Below are 20966 nucleotides of genomic sequence, written 5' to 3' on the forward strand. Positions count from 1 at the left end.
TATTTTCAGACTGGCCTCAAACTCGTAGTGATCCTCCTACCTCCTCCTCCCCAGTGCTGGGATTAAAGGCATGCACACCATGCCAGGCCTGCATTTTATTTTCAAAAACCTAAAATAAATTGGTGAATCTCTCTGACAACAAAGGTCATAACATTTGAAAACAAGCAAACAAACCAACAAGACTTTCATCTTTAGAGCAATGTTCTCAGAATGACCTATCATCAGTAAGGGGAAAGCCTGCAGAAAACCAGGTGTATCCTTATTTGTCAGTGTATATTTCTACCTTTCTGTCCCAGAAATTATCAGTGCATTACAAACAGTGACATATAAATGCAGAATATATCTAATCATAGAAATCGACTTTTCTATTGCCTATGCATTTCATATCCTTTTTATTTGTATTTCCTAGTGATGGGAAGTAGAAGTCTGCATTGGTCAGAACTGCAGGTGACACACCCTCAAACACTTTTCTGTTATTTTTTAAAGTTTTGTTTATTTATTTATTTGAGAGAGGGGGAGGAAGGGAGGGAGGGAGACAGGCAGAGAGAATGGGCATGCTAGGGCCTCCAGTCACTGCAAATGAACTCCAGATACATGCACCACCTTGTGTGTCTGGCTTACGTGGGTCCTGGGAATTGAACCTGGGTCCTTTGGCTTTGCAGGCAAATGCCTTAAACACTAAGCCATCCCTCCAGTCACACTTTTATTTTTCAATTGTTCTTGAATTTCCTACTTACAGGGAAGAGTATAGGGGGGAAAAACACATTGCTTTTATGGCAGTATTTGAGAAATTAAATGCATTTTAAAGTGCCGTGGTATCTCATGAGTGCTTAAACTTTTGTTTGGAAGTTCTTTCAGCTTTCTAGGTATAAAACTAAAAGTCTACATATATCATGAAAAAGTTTTACTCATGTGAAAATCTAGTAAAACTTCCAGAGATCTAGAAGAGAGCTTACAAGACTTTGTTATTTCTCCCGTGTGCTGTGGGAAGCCATAGAGATTTATAAGCATGTGTGTTTGTGTGTGTGCATGTGTGTGGGGGGGATGTTTTGTGTGGCAGAATTGTGAATATGTTTCTAAAGATCACCCTGACCATATGACCATAAGACACCAAGATGGGGAGGCAGCTGTGGACATAGGAAAGCATGAATGTGGCTCAGGAAAACACATGGTGGGTGAAAAACATAGCTATAATGGTGGCACAAATTCCAGAATTGTTTTAAATATAAAGTGCTGAAATGGAAAATCAAAGTGTTTCACTCCATGACTTTGATGTCCCCTTTATAGTCTGCCCTAAAGGGAATCCCCCTGGCATTCCAGGAGGTTGATTTAGGCACATCTGAACACACCTCCAAGATTGCAGGAATATTGGATATTTTTTGATTTTGAATAGCGTTGTTATTTAGTGATCATGCTTTGCAAGGCTGAGGCTGACATAGAACTGAATGCTCAGGAAAGAAAATATTGAGGTGTTCATTTCCCAAGGAGCATGGCATGCTATGAGAAGCTACTGTCCACTTTTGGTGGCCTTGGGCAATGTGGTTAATGTCCTTGGTCTTTGCAGAGCAGTTGGAGGTGAAGACAGTGAGTTATGTAGATGGCTGTGCTTCTCCTTAGCAGCATCTCTGCATTCTGTCAATACTTTTAGAGTAGGACTTTGGCTTGTGAGACACAGAAAGTTTTAAACAACAGGCAATAGAACTACTTTATTGTTTTCTCTGACACTCAAATAAAGATGAATTTTTATCATTCCTATCCAGATGCTCAGATAATAAAATTACTTGTGTTCTTCCATGTGGGAAGGTTTCGTGTCGGCCTTATTTCACTAGTGAGGACAATTTCTTCCTTGGCTATTTTTGGATATGTTCAGAATAAGGCAGTTTAATGTTAGTAGAATGCTCTGTCACTCTAAGAAGTGAGCATGAGTGTGCTCTCTCCAGACACACAGTTTTCACATTTCCAGCACACAACTGCCAAGCTTTAGACCACTGCTCTGTAGAACACAGAAATTCTGGTTCCCATAGACCTTGGAAAAATTCCGTTTATGCTCAGCTTGTTCCTTGCGCATGGCCCCATTTTGCCCTATCTTGTTACAGTGGGACACGTGTAATGAACTGACTGAAAATAGGAGATCTGAACCAGAATTGCAATTTAGCCAGGTACTGATATAAATTGCAATGATCTATTACTTATTTCTTATTAGGATTAAGTAATGAAACACTCAATAACCCCTTGGATGATGCCTGGGAAGTAGTCAAATCAACCCAAACTTACTCAGAAAACAAACAAACAAAAAAAATTCACTGGCTGTCATGACTCAGAAAAGAAGATCATTGGCTGTCATAGTTCAGAGTCCAGGAAGGACAGAGATGGCTCCAACCTTGGCTTGATTCAGTGTGCATGAGACGAGCCTAGGTTTTATTGCACAGTCCCGTTTCTTCCAGCTTGTCTTCACCCTGACTCCACATGGTGAGTTCTGGAAGCATCAGGATCTTCACCCACCATTAGCCAACATAAGACAAATGAATTATGACTGTACGTTGGTCAGTACAGGCTGTGTTACCCACTGGCCTATACTGGACACTTTGCACAAAGCTCACAAGATACAAACGGAATGAACATGCAGGTGGGGACCTACTGCCACTGGATGGGGAAAGGATGTGAGGTTTCAGGAAACTAACAAAGTCTGACCGACATGGCATTGGACTGCTCTGAGTGCATAGGTCAAGGGGCCTTTTCACTGTAACCAGCAACTCCAGTTCGGCACTTCTCATCCAGGGGTAATTTTGTTCCTAGGGGACATTTGATAATCTAGAAGAAAGCTTACAAGACTTTGTTATTTCTCCCGTGTGCTGTGGGAAGCCATAGAGAGTTGAGGTCATCAGTGCTCACAAAGAAGGTGCCAGTAACTAGCAGAGAGAGGGGCTATGCTAGATATTGCTGCACAGAACAGCTCCCACGACAACAAGTGACCAGATCTACCGATCTGGTGTGGGGAAACCCTGCTCTAGCAAGTGTATCAGTCATTGAAAATGGGATCAAACATTTATTGAGCCCTAACTGGAGCGTACGGGACTCACTGTGCTTAGCATGCACTAATACGTGCATGTACTACGTACTGAAGGGTTGTCGTCATTCCCGTCCTGCATGAGAAACGGAGCAGAACCATGAACTCCAACCACAGGCCAGTAAACAGTGGAGCCATGATTCACATGCACAACTGTCACTTCCAAACTCTACCAGTGTCTGAGAAGGCTCCTATTATTAGGTACTTTACACATCACCTTCATAAATGCCAAGCAAAAGCAACCTAAGGAAGGAGAAGCTTATGCTGGCTCACAGTTTGATAGCCCAGCCCATTGTGGCAGAGATGTGGAGGCAGGAGCTGGAGGCAGCTGCTCACAGGACATCCACAGTCAGGAAGCAGAGGGGGATGAAAGCTGCTCATCAGCTCACTTTCTCCTCCCCCTCCCCCCAGAGGTAGGGACTCAGTTTAGCTCAGGCTGACCTGGAATTCACTATGGAGTCTCAGGGTGCCTTGAACTCATGGTGATCCTCCTACCTCTGCCTCCCAAGTGCTGGGATTAGAGGTGTGTGCCACCACTTCCATCTTGACTTTCTCCTTTTCAATTAGCCCAGGGCTCCGGCCCATGCAATACTGCTGCCCACAGTTAAAGTGGGTCTTCATGCCTTAACTAACCTAATCTAGAGACTCCCTCATGCCCGGGAATTTGTTTCCATAGTGAGTCTAAATTCTGTCAAGTAGACAACTGAGATTCACCATCACTCTTGCCATTCCCTGGAAGTTAGCCTACTTCTTTTCTTTTCTCCATTTTCAAAATTATTATTCTTTTAAGTTATCATACAAAGTGAATGTTTTTTAAATAATTTTTTTGTTTTTATTTATTTATTTGAGAGCAACAGACAGAGAGGAAGAGAGAGAGAATGAGAGAATGGGTGTGCCAGGGCCTCCAGCCACTGCAAACGAAGTCCAGACGCCCGTGCCCCTCTGTGCATCTGGCTAATGTGGATCCTGGGGAATCGAGCCTCAAACCAGGGTCCTTAGGCTTCACAGGCAAGTGCTTAACCGCTAAGCCATCTCTCCAGCCCAAAGCAAATGTTTTTAATAGCATTTTCCTACATATATGTCATACTTTGTTCACTGTTATTATTACTTTTAGTTTTTATTTTTAAAATATTTTTGTATTTATTTATTTATTTGCAAACAGAGAGATAAAGTAGAAAGACAGAGAGAGTGGGCACTCTAGCGCCTCCAGCCACTGCAAACCAACCACAGATGCATGTGCTACTTTGTGCATCTGGCTTTACTGGAGAATCAAACCTGGGTCCTTAGGGTTTGCAGGCAAGGATCCTAACCACTGCAATCTCTCCAGCCCTATATTTTGTTCTTCTCATTTTTTATATATTATCTTATTATATGTCATGCATATCTTATTATTATTACCTGTCTCCCCTGCTTCCCTTTTCTGTCTGTTTCGCATACCTCTGGTTGGGTCCCCTACTCTCTCTTCTGCTTTCATATCACATATCTGCTATCCCCCCCCCTTAGCTAATCTCCACAGACCTGAGGCAGAGAAAGCCTGCTTACATGGCCTAAGTTCACTAAACCATTTTGCATGACCTTGTCAACTCCTTATCCCCTTCCTTGCCTTGGCATCATGAGGAAGGCCTCCATCAGTAACCTGCTGACTAACAGCCACATTGGTGATTTGAATATACTCCTCAGGCTGTGGGCTGGCGTGTGAATCTTGGCTTGTCTTGAATTTGGGGACCTCCCATGTTCCCTTCTCTTCTTTTGTCGTCCAGGCGGTGCAGACAGGACCATCTCCTCCATGCTGTCCTCTTCTCCTCCCAGGATAAGGAAGTCCAAAGACAAAACCTTAGCTTTTTGTTTTCCCTTGAAGAAACCCAGAGTAGAAATTATTAAACTGGCAGGAAAGTACAATTATACAATGAGTTACTGCTGGAGGTAAAGAAGAAAATAAACAGTGGATTTTAGAGGCCAAGAGATAAATTGCTTTTTTTGTTGTTGTTAGAAATATCTTTAGTTTTTTGTTCCTTTCCCCTTCAGAGCCCTGACATCTCATGCAAACACATCGAGCTGTCAGAAGTTGGGATTTTCCATGGGAAGATACCTGTGACACGATGTTCTCCCTGCAGTTAGTTATGGCCCCACGGAACCTTTGACGTTGTCCCTTATTCCGGGGTTGCAGGTGACCAGTGTCCTTGTTAATTTTGCAGCTGGCTGCCAAGTTAGCTCCATGTCAGGCTCCGCTGTACCTCCTGACTGATGGAAATGAATACCTTGATGTTTCACCAGCGCGAGTGAGAAGGGCTCAGGTGACATTTGGAAGAACGTGCTAAAAAATTTCCACACACGAATGCCTTTCTGCAGCAGCCAGTCTCTCTAGTGCGTGTGGTACCCGATTAAGAGAAATCTTTAGGTTGGCCAAGAACATGTGAAAATCTGAATTGCATGTGCAGATGCTTTCCTTAAATTTGTGAAAAGGGGTTTTTCAGGGTGGGTTAGCTATAAAGGCATGACAGCCTAAGGAAATAAGTCAGAGCTCTCTCATGCGGTCACCCTGAATGCAGTCTACCTGGTGAGGTGACTTCTCCTTGAAGAAGAAAATGGCCTCTCCTCTAATTGATGAGAATTAATTTGGGGAGAATGAAGGTTGTGTCAAGATATTGGATATTCCCTATTTGTCTTCTTGATTCTAAGCCTTTAATAGTCTTTAATAGTCTCTACTTTCTGAATGTCTGAGAGGTGATGTGCTCATTCTTGTTAAGGAATCAAAAAATGGATGAGACCTGGGTGTGATGGTGCGTGCCTTTAATCCTCACACTAGGGAGGCTGAAGTAGGATTGTGATGAGTTCAGTGTCAGCCTGGGCTACAGTGAGTTCCAGATCAGCTTGAGCTACAGTGAGACTGTGCCTCAAAAAAAAAGAAAAAAAAAAAAAAAAAGGAAACGAGTGACGTAGCTGAGTAGAGTGACTCCAGTGGCCACACGCAGACCTGCTCTGGAGAAATGAGCTTTTCTTGTTGTACAAGAAAACAGAATGTGTGCCATTTGTATAGTCGTTCACTCCTCACCGGCATCTGTTTGTAACAGGAATCGTGCCCGTGCACAATACCGCCCCCGTGCTGGAGACGTGTGTGAGCTCGGAAAGGGCAGTCCCTTTCATGTGGCACAGAGGGACTGACCTTTGTCTTGTCATCTTAACGGGTGTGTCTATATTGTCTGCCTGGTTCTTTGCCATATCGTGCTAGGAGACAGGGTTGGAAGACAAAGAGGACAGGGCCATCATGAGAAGAAGCCTCTAGGTGCTGACTGCTCTGAGCATTTGTGATTTTAGCATGTGAAATCACTAATGACAAGAATAAGTTTCTTCTTGTCCTCGAGGCAGAAGGAGACACTCATCACGGCGCTCTTGCCGCCCCTGATGTATGCGGTCACTCTGTGTGTGTGGGGACCGCAGAGTTCTAGAAGGGACTGTGCACTGAACTGCTCCTTCTCCCATGTGAACTCATCTGGTCCACTCTACATGCTTGTTCTTTTTCTAAGCATTGAAACGTACCAGCCCTCCTGAACTTAACTTGATGGAGGAGAAGAGACACAGACCATAGACACTGATCGAAATATCAAAAGTGAAATAGGGGCTGGAGGGATGGCTTAGCGGTTAAGGCATTTGCCTGTAAAGACAAAGGACCCAGGTTCAGTTCCCCAGGACCCATGTTTGCCAGATGCACAAGGGGGCATAAGCGTCTGGAGTTCGTTTACAGTGGCTGGAAGCCCTCACACACCCATTCTCTCTCTCTCTCTCTCTCTCTCTCTCTCTCTCTCTCTCTCTCTCTCTCTCTCCTTTTTCTGATAAATAAATAAATATAAAAATATTTTTTTAAAAGTGAAATAGATGCCATGTTGAATTCCACAGTGAAAAATGAAGTTGGGAGGAACATAGAAAGTAGTGAAGGAGAAATGTGGTTTTATTTATTTATTTATTTATTTTTCATATACATGTGTTTAGTATGTGTATGCACATGACGTGTCCATGGGCATGTGGAAGCTAATGTCAACGGGTTTCTTCCATCTTATTTTTAAAATACTTTATTTATTTATTTTCAAGCACAGAGGGATAGGCGGAGAGGAGAGACAGACAGACAGAATGGATGCACCAGGGCCTCCAGCCACTGCAAACAAGCTACAGATGCATGCGCCACCCTGTGCATTTGGCTTTATGTGGGAACTGGGGAATCGAACCTAGTCTATTGGGGTTTGCAGGCAAGTTCCTTAACTGCTGAGCCATCTCTGCAGTCCTCCATCTTACCTTTTGAGACAAGGTCTTTCATTGAACCTGTAGCTTCACTGATTGACCTAGACAAGCTGGCCCAGCGTGCTGTGTCTCTTTCCCCAGCACTGGGATTACAGGCATAGCCACCGTGCCTGGCTTTCACATGGGTGCTGGGAGTCTAAATGCAGACCCTTATTGTACCTGTACAAGAAGCACTTAACCATAGGAGCCATCCCTCTAGCCCTGGGGTACAGTTTTAAAAAGGATGAGCAGAACTGGCTTTGCTGAATTAGTATTGAGTAAGGACTTCAAAGAAGTAAGAGATGGAAGCAGCTTGAAGCTTGTGGTGGGAGCGTTCTTACTGAAGGGACCGGTGAGGCTGGGGACAGAGAGCAGAACTCGTGAGGGAAGTAGCTCACAATAGAGGTGAAGACGGGACGGGCAGGCTGAGTGGGGTCCCTCGGAAATGGCTTTTGGGCAGCGCTGACAGTGGTTTAGAGAGGGACAGCCACAGCGTTTGAAGGACAACTCCAAGGCTGCCCTTTCTCCTGAGTCCAAATGCAAGTTCACTGGCTCCCAAAGCCAAGCTGATGGTTGGTAAGCCATCCTCTCCTAGCCACAGACATTCTCCTTCTGTACATCTCCCGAGCTATTCCTCACTCCTGGTTATTGATCTGGATGGAGAGTCCCCTCACCTTTCTTTCAAGACAGTGCTGAGGTTTGGGGGCATCTCTGGAAAAGCATCCAGGTTCGAAAACAGTGGGCAAAGAGAGAGGCGGCACGGGGGCGGGAAGATCTCAAAACGTGTACGCTGCCACGGTTCTTCCGTGAGAGCGCACGGGAGCCTCCCTTCTGTGCCGTGTTTTCTAGGGATGAGAGGCCGACACCACGGCATCGGGACATGTAGAGTCATTAGCGTGCTTGATGTGTTTTTCTTTTTACTGTCTTGGCCCATTACACTGTTTTGTCAAGGTCTATAGAAATATTTTAATGAGTTGTAAAGCTGCCCATGAAACAGTTCCAAGCAAGCCAGTTGGGCAGTGACAAGGATGGAAGAGGCATTAGGAAGAGCATGGAAAGTCAAGTTTGGCCAGTCCCCACTTTTTTATTTGTTTGGTCATACACTATGACTAAAGGTCATGTGCCCTGAGCAGACAGACAAGTCCCAACAATTCACACAAAGGCCTGATTGCTAACTGCACACTGAGGACCCCTTAGCCATGTCTGGTAGGTCAGGCCATTTATGGCTCCACAGCTTAAAAATGATGATGTGGCCGGCTCACTGGGTAAGAGTGCTTGCCACAAGCTTGAGGACCTAAGAGATCCTGAGGTGTCCCGAGTTCAATTCCAAGGGCCCACGTAAACAGCTGGGTGTGGCCATGCAAATCTGTAACCCCAGTCCTTTGGGGAGGAGAGACTTGAGACTCACGGGGCTCATGAAAACTCCAGGAAACTGCAGCACTGCATTCTGAGAGAGACTCTGTCTCATCTCAAGGAACTATGTGGAGGGGAGATAGAGGAAGGATACTCAGTGCTCTCCTGGGGCCTCTGTGGGCAAAGGTACACACACACACACACACACACACACACACACAGGCACGCACGTGAAGCAGTTTGCTGACAGCTATAGTTCAGGTACCTTCACATAGCAATCAAGATTTCTGATGTCTCTTAAATAACCAGAATGTGTGGGCTGGAGAGATGGCTTAGCGGTTAAGCGCTTGCCTGTGAAGCCTAAGGACCCCGGTTTGAGGCTCGGCTCCCCAGGTCCCACGTTAGCCAGATGCACAAGGGGGCGCACGTGTCTGGAGTTCGTTTGCAGAGGCTGGAAGCCTTGGCGTGCCCATTCTCTCTCTCTCTCCCTCTACCTGTCTTTCTCACTGTGTTTGTCGCTCTCAAATAAATAAATAAAAAATTTAAAAAAAATAACCAGAATGTGGTAACATTGGACTCTTCTCAAAATATTGCCTGACTAGGGCATACTGCTGGCTGGGATCTTTAAACATTGACCACTGACAAGGATTCCTCCTTTCTCTGTTCCAGAGGATCTGAGAAATAGCATTTGGTCATTTTCTCTATTTGAGCTATCATGTGGGTTTGCCAATGTGATTCCTGGTTTCTTCTTATTAGGGGCAAACATGGTGTGTGTGTGATTGTGTTTAAAACACTGAGGTGTAGGTGAGGGAGCTCTATAGGAGTCAAAGAATCCTTGATGTTGTTTTGACTTCCTTTAACTTTGATTACAACAATTTAGTGATTTACATGATGCCATTAAAAGATGGATCTGAGGGCCAAGGACATGGCTTAGCAGTTAAGATGCTTGTCTGTGAAGCCTCAGGACCCATGTTTGACTCTCCAGATCCCTTGTAAGCCAGACACACAAGATGATGCAAGTGCAAGGTTTCACACGCACATAAGGTGGTGCATGCATGCATCTGGAGTTTGATTATAGGGTCTAGAGGCCCTGGCACACCAATTCTCTCTCTCTCATTAAAAAAGGAAAGGATCTGAGTTTAGTATATTTCCCAAAGAGCAGACATTTGATAAAAGTCTCATTTCCAAAGAGTATATGTTTGTTAATTAAAGGATCATAATATACATGGAGCAGTACATCATAAACATTAAAAATTTAAGATAGAAAAGAAGGCATCAGCATGCTAATAGATTTATGATCGATCAGTAAATCGATAGGTAGATATCTATTTGGTTATAACAAGCTGCATTTCTTACTGCGGGTTGTGATTAACAACAAAACCACAAAGCAAATCTTTGAAGGCCACTGCATGGGCAGGCTTGAGAAACAACCTGAGTTGGAAAGTGGCCAGTCTTCCTGCAAGTGCTTCGGAGCGACAGATGCCGCCACACTTGGAGGAGGTAAGGCAGTCATGTGAGCAAGTAAATGAACAGAGAAGCCAGTCTGAGGAGAAGCAGCAGGCTCATTTCTTCTACAGATCTTACTAAATGGGGTTGGGGAGACGGCTCGCGGAGTAAAGCACTTGTTGCACAGATGTGAGGTCCTGAGTTCAGATCCCACAGACCACTTCCATGCTGGGCGTGTTAGGGCAGAACCAGCATCCAGCACTCAGACACAGACACGAAGCTCTTTGGGTGAAGTTGGCGAGCTGCATTAGCCCAAACAGTAAGCTCTGAGGCTTAATGAGAGATCTTGTTTCAAAAAATAACTTGGAGAGTGATAGGAGTTTCCCATGCAGACCTCTGACCACCACATGCTCAATATACACAAACATGTGCCCCCACACATACGTGGAACATACCCCATACACACATACACATGAAATCACGTAACATTAATTCTTCCTGTTAATGAATTCATGTCTCTCTCTCTCTCTCTCTCTCTCTCTCTCTCTCTCTCTCTCTCTCTCTATATATATATATATATATATATATATATATATATATACATATATTTTTTTAAAGGTGAAAGATTAAGCTTTGTAGGACTGTGTGCTACATAGCCGAGTGAGGTTTGCATGGAGGCTTATATGCAAAAGCGGCAGTGGCAGAGGGTGAAATATTATAGGATGTCTTCATGAAAGAAACGGAGCATGCCCTGGGATTTAGGTTTACTAAGGTCTTCATTGGATAAGAGTGACTTAATAATTAAAATGAAATTTTGTGCTATTTCTATTTGAAAGCGAAACGTCTTTTTTTTTCTTTTCCTTCTTCACATAGAACCCATATGCATGAATTTTAGAAAGGCACATTTTACCCAGTTACTTAGACCCTGCCATATGGCTGTGGTGCTGGGCCAAGTGTGAGAACTGAGATAGGGATAAATATTCCTGCTTTTGTTGCCCTCATTGTGTATACTAGAGAATATTAAAAACCAATGGTGGTTTCAGCTGAAAATTTGCTTAACTTCCATTTCGTGTTATGTATTTTTTTCAGACATGAGCAGAACTTGGGCATTAAATAAGCCAGGGTTCAATGTTTCAGCAACAAATTTTGAAGTGGATGGAAAGGCATTTAAAGAAACAGATCTGTTAAAACAAATGAGCAAAATAAAGCCAAACTCTGAGCCAGAGAGATGGCTCAGCAGTTGCAAAGCCTAATGACCCGAATTCAATTTCCTAGGACCCATATAAAGCCAGATGCACAAAGTGGTATGCGCATCTGGAGTTCGTTTGCAGTAGCTAAAGGCCATGGCATGCCCAATCTCTCACTCTTTCTCTGTTTCTCTCTCTCCCTGGGAAATAAATAAGTAAAATATTGTTTTAAAAAAAGCCAAACTCTTAGTTTACTGGAACCATATGCGTGTATCAAAATCAGCTCTATCAGATATCATTTCAACATCTCTCCATATGATTTTGTTCAAATTCATTTAAAATATCCAAATTGGGGATGGGGGAGTGGTTTGGTTGCTAAGTGCTTTTCTGCACAAGCATAAGGACCTGAGTTCAGATCCCCAGAACCCATGTGAGATCCAGATGTGGGGGCGCATGCCTATAATCCTAGTGTGAGGGCTCACTGGCCAGTCCTGTTAGCCACATTTGTACTCTCTATGTCTAGTGAGAGAATGCGTCTCAAAGATAAGGTGGAGAGTGATCGAGGAAGGCACTCGACATCCATACCTGAACCCCACATGCACTTGCACATGCATGAATGTATCCCACACACACCACACACACATACACAAAACAGCAACACAAATATTGTTAGTAATTAAACACATTTGAATACATACATACATACATATGTGTATATATATATGCATATATATATATATATATACATACAGATATGTACACTAAAATATATGTAATTAATATCCATTTATTTTGTTCTTACCTAACTGTGTGTATGTGACAATCTTCCCCTTATCATTCGTTTCTGCTTTGTCCTGGTCTGGAGTAGACGTGACCAACCCGCTTCTCAACATGTGATGTCAATTACCAAATCCATCAGCTCCCCTGGGAGAATTTTTCTCATGGCCCACATAACTTTGCACAGTCAGGTCAAGTCCTCAGCAGGAACAACCATGAGCTGCATTTGGTCCATCACATGCGTGGGGGAAGGGCTAAACTTTTGATCTGGGAGTTTGGAAATGAACACATCCGTGTGTTAGCAGAGCTGTTAGGTTCGAGCCCGGGCCCTGGCACCAGGACAAACTAGGGTTGGTCACCTGTCCTTGACACGGCCAGTGACAGAGGCAGGTAATAATGACAGGCAGAGCAAGGTGACTCATAGGATTATGGGAGGGGAGGGCAGGAGAACGTTCTGTGACCAAAAACAACGTCACATGCAGCGGCTGTGGAGATGGCTCAGTGTAAGTAGCTGAGCTCAATCCTAAGACCCTGCTTAAAAAGCCGGCAGTCAGGGTGGGCTCCTGTAATCCCAGAACTCTGATGGCAAGATGGGAGATGGAGATGGGAGTATTTCTTGCACACTCATTGAGGGCAGAAAAAGAACAACAGCAGAGTGAGATCAAGAGAAACTCTGCCTCAACAAAATGAGGTGGGAAGTCAAGGATAGACCTGGAAGTTACCCATTGACCTCCAAATATGCACCATGGCATACACATGCCCACACACACACACACACACACACACACACACACACACACGCACGCACACATGCACAAACATATGCTCATTCACACAACCAAATAAATAAATAATAAAAAAATTACATGCTTGTGTGAAAGTGTCATAATGAAACTCATAATGGTGTACAACTAAGGCTAACAAGAAAAGTTTCAGAAGAAATAACATATTCATTCAATGCAGTGACACTGTGATGAGAAACAAAGAGGTCCAGAGAGCCCCCTCCCCTGTCTGTTTTCAAGGTTTTGACATCAGGTTTAGGCTTAGATAGAAAGTGAGAGATGTGCATTACTAAGTGGCCCTGGTCAAGGGGTGGCCCACCTGCCCCTCCCCTTTCTCCTGAAAGGTGCTTTAATAAGTTGTCAATACTGTGTGACATCTCTTCCTGGGAGACACGTTCCTCCTCTGGCTGGTACCAGACATCAGCCTTTTCTTTCTTCCAGGAGGAGATTTCTGGGGAGATCCCAATTTCCTGGGTACCATTGGGCAAATAGTCGGATAGCAGAATAGCAGGCCATGTTCTTAGTTTAGAACATCTGCTTCTCCCGGGGTGGGTCGGCTTTACCCTGGGAGCTGAGCAGGATGGTGGTGAAGCTTTTGGGGGATGGGGAGAAGTCCACCTTGGCACTCGTTCCCCTCGGGAGGGGAAAGGTGAAGGGCAAGGGTTATACTAAGAACCAAGAAATAGCACATTCACTCGTCCACTTTGGTGTGTGATTGAAAGCATATTCTGTCCAGGGCAGCTAGGAACGCTAGTGCCTTGTGGTGAGTTACAATAATTAATTGGGCCCTTTGGGCATTTTGGCTCTATCTAACTTAGTTTAGTCAATATGAACAAGAACCCTAATCACATAAGGAATAAGTGGACCCGAGATGGAGAGATGGCTTAGCAATTAAGAAGCTGCCCTGGAAAGCCTGAGGACCCAGGTTCAGTTCCCCAGGGCCCACGTAAGGCAGACATACAAGGTGGTGCATACTTCTGGAGTTCATTTACAGTGGCTAGAGGCCCTGGTGAAGAACCCATTATCTCCCTCTACCTGCCTCTCTCTCACGCACTCTTTAAATAAAAATGAATAAAAGTGTTTAAAAAATAATAAAAATTGAAAAAATAGAAATAAGTGGGCTCAACATCGCACTACACTGTCAGGTACAGTGGTGCATGCTGGCGATCCCAGCACTCAGGAGGTGAGGCAGGAGGAGGATGGCTGCAGGTTTGAGGCCAGTCTGGGTCCTGGAAGAGTTCTGGGCCAGTGAAGTGACGTATGCAGGACCCTGTCATAAAAACAAATCTCAGCACATTGACCTACCTCGTGGGAGCTGAACTTTCAGAAACATCTTGCTTTTGTCTTTACAGGATGTGTGAGACTGGTGAGGGACTATTTATCTTTCAGACGCGAGACGGTGAGGCCATCTACCAGAAGGTCCACTCTGCGGCCCTGGCCATCGCCGAGCAGCATGACCGCTTGTTGCAGAGTGTGAAGAATTCAGTGGTACGTTCGGAATGTCTTTCTTTTGCCGGGGGCACACCACCGTAGAATGCGCTCTGGGAAGGTTTCCTTGAACAATATGGCCAGCATCGTTTTAGCAGATGGTTCCCTTCCATCCTCAGCATTGTGATACATGGATTAAATACCATCCTTGGAATTCCCAAAGGGGCCAACTGGTAAACCACAGCCACACATCCACTCATCTATGTTGCCGAGTCGTTGTATGTGGTTACTTGCATTATAATCCACACGGAGAGAGAAAAGGGAGAAGAGGGCAGGGGAAACTGGCAGGTTTCTGTAACCCCAACATGCTGGTGCTATTGGCCATATGGCGTGGCGGGGGGGGTGGGGGGAAGAGGTCGAGACTGGAAAGTGAGGTGAGAGGCAGATCGGAGGCTTTTCCAACAGCTCAGGAACGAACAACCGAGCATGAAACCCTGTGCCAGATGAGGTGGACAGGGGAGCACTTATTCAAAAGGTGTCCTCTGACCACATGTGTGCCTGTGTACACACACGTACACACACAGACACACAAAAATTAAAAGGATTTGATTTTCTTTCTAAATGACCCAAAAAGATTCTCCCCCATTCGCTTGCCAATTCTGTGTGTGACAACAGAGTGAGTGACTGTGGAAGGGCACAGGGCAGAGGAAGAGAGGAAGAGACAGAGAGCTGGGAGGTAGAATTGCAAGTCACTTAAAACTTGCATCACTGCATTAGCCTTGGTTCCTGTCCCATTAGATGCTTTTAAGCTCCCGGAGAAGGTTCTGGAAGATTACTTTATCCGCAAAGCCGTAATTAGCATAAATTGGTGCTTGAGAGGCAGGTCCTGTATGGACATGTTTTTCCATTTTCAACCTCCTTATCATTTCCACTAAAATTAATCAGGAATATGAGTAATTCATTCAGATCATCCCTTTGCAAATTTAACTAGAAAATAATGTCATTTGCCCTTCGTTTGCTTCACACTCCATGAGTTCTGTGAAATCAAACAACGGCATCCTGTTTTTGATTAAATGATATCTGAATAACAAGGGAGAGGAGCTGGGGATTGTGAGAAGCTTAACCTCGGAGCTTTAATCAGAGCCTGATTAGGGGGAGAGCGACGCAGTGATACAGTGGGAAGAGGGAAGAGCGCCTCTAGGCCATCCTCCCCGGCTAGGGTTTGGGTTTCCTGTGACAGAGGAACCCACGCAGACGCGGCTATCCTAGCAGCTCTGGCCTGCATCCCCAATGTAGCCAAGCTTGTAATTGTACATTGCAAAGTTCACCTCTGGCCTCAGCCTTCTTGTTAGGAAGCCCTGACTCGTGGTTCACCCTCACTACTCTAAAGCCCCCCGCATCTGGCCCACAGAGACCCACGGGGAACCACGGCAATCTGAGTCTCGAAGGAAGCGATGGATCCTCTCAGTGAGCTTGAGTCCCGGATGACACTGTGGCTTGGGTGGTGGTGAGCTGGTGAATGCCACCTTACAGGGCAAAGGGGGCTTTTCAGATGTGCTCACAGCTCCTGGCATGGAGAGAGTGCTGGGATGATGCAGGCGGGTCTGGAGAGTCAACCAGGGGACAGGGGATGGTGACAGTGGAAGGGACAGAGACAGACATAAGGTGCTGTCCTGCTGGCTTGGGAGGTGGAGGATGACCAAAAATGTAGGTGTTCTCTGGAAGCTGGAAAGCGCATGGAGACAGAGTCTGTCCTTGAAGTGCTGAAAGAAATTCCCCTTGAGGAGGCCTTCCATTGAGTCCAGTGAAGCTGACTTCTGTCTCCCTCCTCCAGAACTGTGACAGAGAAAATTCATCCTGTTTTGAAATACCAGTTTGTAATAATTTGATAAGCAGCTCTAGAACACTAATAACACAATCACTCATAATAAAAAAAGATGGATTGATTTCCTACTCCTTTAAAAAAATTATTTATTTACTTGAGAGAGTGAGAGAGGGGAAAAGGCAGAGGGAGAGAGAGATTTATATAGAGAGAATGGACATGCCAGGGCCTCTAGCCACTGCAAACCAACTCCGGACACACGCACCACCTTGTGCATCTGGCTTACGTGGGTCCTGGGGAATTGAACCAAGGTCCTTTTGGTTTGCAGGCAAATGCCTTAACTGCTAAGCCATCTCGCTAGCACCTACCTTCCTCCCTCCCCCACTCTTTTTAGGTAGGGTCTCACTCTAGCCCAGGATAACCTGGAACTCACTCTGTAGTTCCAAGCTGGTCTTGCGCTCACAGAGATCTCTTACCTCTGACTCCTGAGTGCTGGGGCTAAAGACACACCCCACCACATCTGGTGGTTTTTCCCCTTTAACAGACATTGTGAGGGCAGCCCTACACATGCTTTCTTGCTTCCCAGTTTAGCTCAAGGTAGTTCTAACAGTTCATAATGAGTGTCTAACGTGTAAAAATTAGGAGGTTTCATATAAATCTTGGGTTTCTGTGTCAGGGAAAGTGCAAAGATCCAGCACCAGTCACCCATCCCATCACAGTAACTGTCGGGGCTGTGCTGCGGCGTGTGCCCTCTGATCCCCGTTCTCTGGAGCTCCTCCGGCTCCCTGTTGTCACTCAGTGGGGCCACCCGCTCCTGGGCGGTAGCCAGGTCTGGATCTGGACGTGGATGTGTGTTTACTCATTTTGGGGTGCTGGGGATGGAACCCAGGGCCTTGCACACGCTAGCCAGGCGCTCGACCCCTGAGCTGAGTCTGTAGCTCAAAACACGCACATTCCGTGTGCGTTTAGTTCCTGCAGGGTGTACGACTGAGGGCCTCAGTTTCTTTCTGGAAAGGCCCTGGCCAAGTCCCTGCCTCGTGCGTCTCTCACGCGGCCCCTACTTCACCAGAGTCAGCTGATACAGGCTCATTTCCAGATGGATGCCGCACGCCCAGTTTGGAAATCACGGCAATTCCGCCCAGTCGCCCTGGCTTGATCTATTCTAAGTCACCCGTCCGAATCCTGACCAGGCCCAGCCCTGCTTAGCATCTGAGGTCAGACAAGACGGGGCATGTGCAGAGCGGCGGGGGTGAGTCGTAATTCCCACCCACACTTGTGGACAGATGACCACACAAGGACACGGCCACCGACAGGAGGGGACTTCAGGGTCAGCCTCTGGCGTCTGTCTTCTATAACGGTTAGCATTCGGGTTCTGCCTCCTGATTAAAAAAAAATGCTCCTCACTTCATGGTGTTGGCTGGCAAGAGCATTTCTGTAGAGCTCGTCTGCTTGCCGAGTGTTTGGTGACACCAGAACTTCCCTGTATGCAGCCTCCCCGTCACTCTGGCCACCACTGCGACTCTGAGAAGTCACATGCTCATTCGCCCTCGACCCCTTGCTCATTCATCCGTGTTTATTGAGAACCTGCATGGACTGGGGACGGGGGGACATGGGGGAGGATGAGCGTGCGTTGTGCGCACGCGGAGGTCGGAGGACGACTCTGGGTGCTGGTCCTCACCTGTCACCCGGATTGAGGAAGGGTGTCTTGTTGTTTAGCCACTGCAGACACTGCCAGCCTGGTTGGCCTGCGAGCTTCCTGAGCTTCTCCTGACTGCCCCCAACTACCTTAGGGGTAATGGAATTACCGAGCGGAGGTACTGAAGTCTCGCTAACTTGATGTGTGTTCTTAGGACCTGAACTCTGGTGGTCAGGCTTGCGTTCACCCCCGAGCCATCTCCCTAGCCCAGACTTCGATCTTGTAACTCCTCCCCAACCTCCCCCTCTTCAAACTCGGTGACCATTGCAGTTTGCTGCGCAGGGAGTGCCAGGAGAAGGGGTGTGGGTGAGTGCTGGCGTGCCGTCCCGCTGCCAGCTGCCTTGCTGGGGAAGCAGCAGAGCGCCTGGGGGAAGCTCGGGACCTCCCTGCAGAAGCCAGCTATTTTTGTCACCTTTGAGATCAGTGTCTAAGACAAAGTCTAATTTTGGAACGAGGAGTGGCAGTAAGTGGGATGCTCCTCATTCCCCCAGGAGGCCTGTCATTTTTAGAATTTCCTTCAAGGTGGTGGGTGCCTCAAGTTTGAAATGGCCTGCCACTTAGCAGGCATTTTAGGGACTACAGAGTGGGCTCCACTGAGGGTGGCATTTAGGCCCCAGAGTGACAGTCTCACACACACTCTAGATCTCTGATGACACGCTGAGCTTCAGTGTGGAATTTGAACCATCCGTTAGTTGTTAGTGGATTGATTTATGACCAAACTGGATGTCTCAAATTAAATTTGCTAATGAATTTATAGAATCTAAGTTATATTCTTCCACTGTTTGGGGGACTAAATTAATTTATAAATCAACCTAACTGCAAACACAATATGTTACAATTTTAATATATAGAAAGCTAGGCATGATGGAACGTACCTTTAATCCCGCACTTGGGAGGTAGAGATAGGAGAATCACCATGAGTTTGATGTTATCCTGGGACTACAGACTGAGTTCCAGGTCAGCCTGGGCTTGAGTGAGACCCTGCTTCAAAAAAACCAAAGTAACAATAGTAAATAATAATAATAATATAGATAGATAGAAAGAGAGAGAGAGAGAGAGAGAGCGCTTCAAAGAACGGTGACAACCAACGAGATCACTATTCAGACACTGAAACCGGCCTTGCATGTGAGATCTTCGATGTATAAACACTGGGGTTGCAGACACGTGTGGCCACATCCAGGTACATATGCAGGCTCCAGAGGCGCAGCCTCAGGTGCTCCGAGGCCCTCGTGCTGTGGAGGGAGCACGCTTGACTGTCGAGCTGTCTCTGTGATCGTCGTCTAAGGTTTTAAGCCACAGCTGTCTTTGTAGAGATGGAGGCCAGGGTTGACGTTCTGGTGCTGATACAAATGACAAGGACAACGGAGGATTTGAGGGAGGGTTCTCTCACCATGAAGGGTTAGAAGGGACTCACCGGGACTCTGAAGAGTCTGTCAAGGGCCAGCAGCGTCTTCTTGGAGTCGATTATGCCTGAGCTGAGATTTAGGGTGTGCGGGTGTCGGGTCCACACCGCTACTTCTGGTGGGGATGGTATCTGAGCTTCATTGAGAATGACCAGGTACAGGGTCCCATTCCAAGGGCGAGATATGTGTCAACACTGAGTCTTCAACATGACCATCGATATCCACAGCTTCTGCTCATTCTAAAGCCCAAAGAGAGAGAAGTGTGAGGCTGGAGGGATGGCTTAGCGCTTAAGGTGCTTGCCTGTGAAGACTAAGGACCCAGGTTCAATTCCCCAGCACCCACGTAAGCCATATGCACAGGGTGACCCATGTATCTGGAGTTCATTTGCAGTGGCTGGGAGCCCTGGTGCGCCCATTCTCTATATGTGCCTGACTCTCCCTCTCTTTCCGAAATAAACAAATACTTTAAAAAAGAGTGAGAAGTGTGGACACACGTCTAGGAAGTGATTAGGCCAATACTTATGCCACAGGCTGCAGGACCCACACTTGAGACACTGTGTCATGCTTTCTCAGCTAAAGTTCAACAAATTGAGGAGTTCTAGGAGTTCCTTAGAAGTTAATGGAAGAGGGCTGGAGACATGGCCTAGCAGTTAAGGCATCTGCCTGCAAAGCCAAAGGACTTCGGTTCGATTCCCCAGGACCCACGTAAGCCAGATGTACAGGTGCCTCATGCGTCTGGAGTTCAATTGACACATCAGAGTCATTTGTTGATTTATATATGAAAACTGCAGGTAAGACTTGAGGTTCTTCCATAAACTTGCTATGATGTGTGTGTATGAGGAGACAATTTTCAAAGTCCTCATTTGATGAGCATCTCCTTTTAAAGCTCTAATAACATCCTTCCTAATGAAATACCGTAGTGAGTGTGTGTGTGTTCTCATATGTGTGTATGCATACGTGACTGAGTATATGTGGAGGCCAGATGTTGACAATGGAGATCTTCCTCAGACACTCTGCACCTCATTCTTTGAGACAGTCTCTCACTGAACCTAAATCTGATTTCACTAGACTAGCCAACCAGTTTCTTCCCAAATAGTACTTTTTCAGTTTTCAATGTGTGTCTGAGAGAGAAAGATACAGGAAGGAAGGAAGGAAGAAAGGAAGGAAGGGAAAGAGGCCGGGCATGGTGGTGCATGCCTTTAATCCCAGCACTCCGGTGGCAGAGGTAGACAGACCAGACGATTGTTGTGATTTCGAGGCTGCCTGAGACTACATAGTGAATTCCAGGTTAGCCTGAGCTAGAGCGAGATCCTTCCTCCGAAAACCAAAGAAAGGAAGAAAGAGAGAAAGCCATGAAGTTTAAATATTTTATGCTTATTTATTTATTTGAGAGAAGGAAAGAGGCAGAAAGAGAGAGACAGAGAATGGGCATGCCAGGGCTTCCAGCCACTGCAAATGAACTCCAGATGCATGCACCACGTTGTGCATCCTGAGGAATCAAACAGAGGTCCTTTGGCTTTGCAGGCAAGCACCTTAACAGCTAAGCCATCTCTGCAGCCCCAGCCATGAAGTTTAATTAGGGTTGACTGCATGAGCATGAATGGGTGGCTATTTACCAGATCACAGACAACTTATCAGTGAATACAACACACACACGCGCACACACACACGCACACGCACAAAGAAGGTTCACATTCCAAGCCCGTCAGCATAGAAGACCAGGAGAACTCCTT

General features: G+C 46.0%; 1 protein-coding gene across 2 annotated transcripts in view; it reads left to right on the top strand.

The window, feature by feature from the left end:
- The window catches only part of Dok5 (docking protein 5), a 145036-nt gene that overhangs the window by 99589 nt on the left and 24481 nt on the right, over positions 1 to 20966 (top strand). For both annotated transcript variants that reach the window (XM_045157724.1, XM_004663848.2), the window contains exon 6: positions 14237 to 14372. In XM_045157724.1, coding sequence (XP_045013659.1) covers positions 14237 to 14372 — 136 coding nt within the window. The remainder of the gene's footprint in view (positions 1 to 14236; positions 14373 to 20966) is intronic.

This window comes from Jaculus jaculus, chromosome 8 (genome assembly GCF_020740685.1).
Source record: "Jaculus jaculus isolate mJacJac1 chromosome 8, mJacJac1.mat.Y.cur, whole genome shotgun sequence".
In the NCBI taxonomy this organism is placed as follows: Eukaryota; Metazoa; Chordata; class Mammalia; order Rodentia; family Dipodidae; genus Jaculus; species Jaculus jaculus.